The 2,920-nt window shown below is 57.6% G+C and overlaps 1 protein-coding gene across 1 annotated transcript; it reads right to left on the bottom strand.

The window, feature by feature from the left end:
• Positions 1-277: 277 nt before the first annotated feature.
• LOC123105910 (alkane hydroxylase MAH1) lies at positions 278-2,413 on the bottom strand. The gene has a single exon (XM_044528090.1). The coding sequence runs from the start codon at positions 2,217-2,219 to the stop codon at positions 696-698; it is 1,524 nt and encodes a 507-aa protein (XP_044384025.1). The 5' UTR covers positions 2,220-2,413; the 3' UTR covers positions 278-695.
• Between the last annotated feature and the right edge of the window lie 507 nt (positions 2,414-2,920).

Raw genomic sequence — 2,920 nt, 5'->3', positions numbered from 1 at the left:
CTGTCCTTCAGTGTGAAGTGTGCATGAACGTTGCGGTGGAGGCGGAGGCGGCTGCGAAGTGCCCGTCGCTGGTAGCCACTCAAGCTGATCCACGCGGAGTACACCCCATCTAGTGCCCGCTTCATCTCGGCCATCGCCGCATCGAGTGAACTGTTGGCGATGAGAACGCGAAATTCGGGATTAGAGGACGCGGATCAATTTGGGCTGCTGCGGAATCGCAGCAACTCCTTGCGTCACGCCAGGATATGGTAGCTTGGAGACAAAGGCGGCTGGCGTGGGGAAGAAGAAGAACAGAGGAAGGCTCTGGGATTAGGGATACAAAGATTCAGTCATTACAATCCTCATGCCCCACACGCACACGCAACACTGCTATATGTAGTGTACATTACAGGCCTCACGGGCCGGCCCACTGGCCACATGCTGCGCAATGGATGGGCCTAGCCCAGGTCGTTGCATATTTCAGTACCGAGTGAGTACCACTAGTTGACACTAGATCGATTTGAGATCGACAACAGTGACTACGACTTGCTACTGGCCAAGTGGGCAACACGATACATTCAACAGTTCGACACTAGATTTTTCCTTCTAGCTACATGCGGCGTCACTTGTCAGCGATCGGTCTACAAATTCGCTGACTCCATGCATCTTTCTTTCACGATCACCAGGCACACTATTGCTCCGAATTCACCATTTAATCAAAGCATCTTCCTCCTCTTGATCCTGGCCTTGAAGCCGTTCTTCATGTGGAGGATGATGGAGATCTTGGGCTCCACGACGTGTCCGGGCACGGCCTCCACCTCGAAGTTCCTCACCACGGCGGCCGCCACCGCCTTGAGCTGCACGAACGCCATGTCCTTGCCGAGGCATGTCCGCGGCCCGGAGTTGAAGGACACGAACTTGTACGACGGCACGTACCGCGGCTTGCCGTCCTCCCCGATCCACCGCTCCGGCCGGAACTCCCGGCAGTCCTTGCCCCACACCGCCTCCATCCTCCCCATCGCGTACAGCGACACCATGATCTTGTCCCCCGGCCGCACCTCGTGCCCGCTCGGCAGCGCCTCCGCGGCCACCACGCCCTTGTGCTCCATCGGCACCGGCGGGTACAGCCGGAGCGACTCGCACAGCGCCGCGTGCAGGTACACCAGCCGCCCCAGCTCGTCCGGGTCGTAGGTCACCATGCCGTCCGGGGTGGTGGTGGAGTTGACCGTGTCGAGCTCTGCGAGGATCTTGGACACCACGCGTGGGTTCCTCGTGAGGAGGTAGAAGAACCAGGAGAGGCCCGAGCCGGTCGTGTCCCGGCCGGCGAGCATGAGGTTCATGGTCGTGTCGCGGAGGAAGGCGTCGACGACCGTGCTAGCATCTTCGTCGTCGTCGATGTAGGAGGAGAGCAGGTCCGCCGAGTCCTCGATGCCGCCTCTTGCCTTCACCACCTCCCGCCGCTTGGCGATCGTGTCGCCGATGAACCGGTCGATGTCGCGCCACGCGACGGCCATCTTCCGCTCGTGCCCGACCCCGAGCCACCGCACCAGCTTCCACCAGGACGGAGGGAGCACGTTGCGGACGAGGAGCACGTCCATGGCATCGTCCATGGCGCGCGCGAACGGCACCTCCGGGAACCCGATGGCCAGGCAGCCCGGGTCGACGCCGAACACCAGCGTGGTCGTCGTGTCGAACGTCAGCCTGAGGAACACGTCCTGCAGGTCGCACACGCCGGTGCCGCCGCCGGCGACGTGGGCGAGCAGCGGGAGCAGGTCGCGCTCGACCTTGCGGCGGCTGCACCGTGTCACAAAGGCCCGGAACCTTGGACTGGACATGAGAAGCTGCGCCTTCGCGCGCTGGCGGCGCCAGGAGTCGCCGTCGGCGTTGAAGATGCCGCCGCCGAGGATGTCCATGATCTCGGCGAACTCGGGGCCCTTGGGGTAGTTGGCGAAATTGGAGGTGAAAACGTGGCGTACGTTGGCCGGATCGGAGGTGAGGAAGAGCTCCATGCCCGAGCGCGGCGGGCCGACGAAGCGGAAGTTGAGCGGGCTGGCGGTGACCAACGAGGTGACCCAGTCGTGGAGGCGCGGGAGGTTGGCGAGGAGCGCCGGGAGCATGCCCACCAGCGGCCACTCCAGCGGGATCACCGGGTTCTTGCGCTTGGACCTGGCGTGGAAGTAGTAGAAGACGAGGAAGCAGAGCAAGGAGAGCGAGAGCTCGAGGAAGGAGACGGGCGCCATTGTTGCCCGCTCCCTTGCACCGTTGCACGCTGCACGCACGTATGTGATGAAGGTCGAGGCGAGGTGGAGCGCGCCAATGGAGGTGTGGAGTTGGAGAATGGAGACCAGCGAACGCTCGGAGGGTCACTCATAGATGTACTGCTACTCGAGCAGAGCATCATCAATGCCGGGGTTGGCTTTCATTTCAGATGTTACTCCTGATTGGTGTTTCGGTTAGTATTATGGAAAGTAGTAAAACTTCTAAAGCAAATTCGGGTGGAGTACTGCCTAATTAGTTTTCTCAAGAAGAAAAATAAATTGTTTTGAATACGATTGATCATCACAGATTCACAAACATGGGTTTGAAATCTTGAGACCAGTGGTGTAGGTGCAGTCTGTTCATGGTCATTTTCAATTTAGAGGGAAGGCCACAAATATACACTTGGTAAGTCAACAAAATTAGTTGTCAATTTCCAAGATATGGGTATAACCTTTTCAATTGAATTTCAACTAGTATATTGCATCATGTCCCACAGTGGCGGTGTCAGGCTCAAAACCATGTGTTGTCAAGCTTTTTAAATAGAAAACTTTATGGACAAAATAAACAGGAACAGAAAAGACCGTACTTCATTTTACACGATTTTCTGCTTCCAGCCCTTTGACAAATTTATCCATTTTATCAGTGGTGTCATTACCAAACATAAGATCTGGCAAGTGACGAA

Source organism: Triticum aestivum, chromosome 5A, assembly GCF_018294505.1.
Source record: "Triticum aestivum cultivar Chinese Spring chromosome 5A, IWGSC CS RefSeq v2.1, whole genome shotgun sequence".
In the NCBI taxonomy this organism is placed as follows: Eukaryota; Viridiplantae; Streptophyta; class Magnoliopsida; order Poales; family Poaceae; genus Triticum; species Triticum aestivum.
Note: the sequence above shows the minus strand (reverse complement) of the source record. Positions and strands in the feature narration are given on the sequence as shown.

Bases quoted from the DNA above. Each gene is read 5' to 3' on its own strand.
- LOC123105910 (XM_044528090.1), bottom strand. From the start codon at position 2,219: ATGGCGCCCGTCTCCTTCCTCGAGCTCTCGCTCTCCTTGCTCTGCTTC.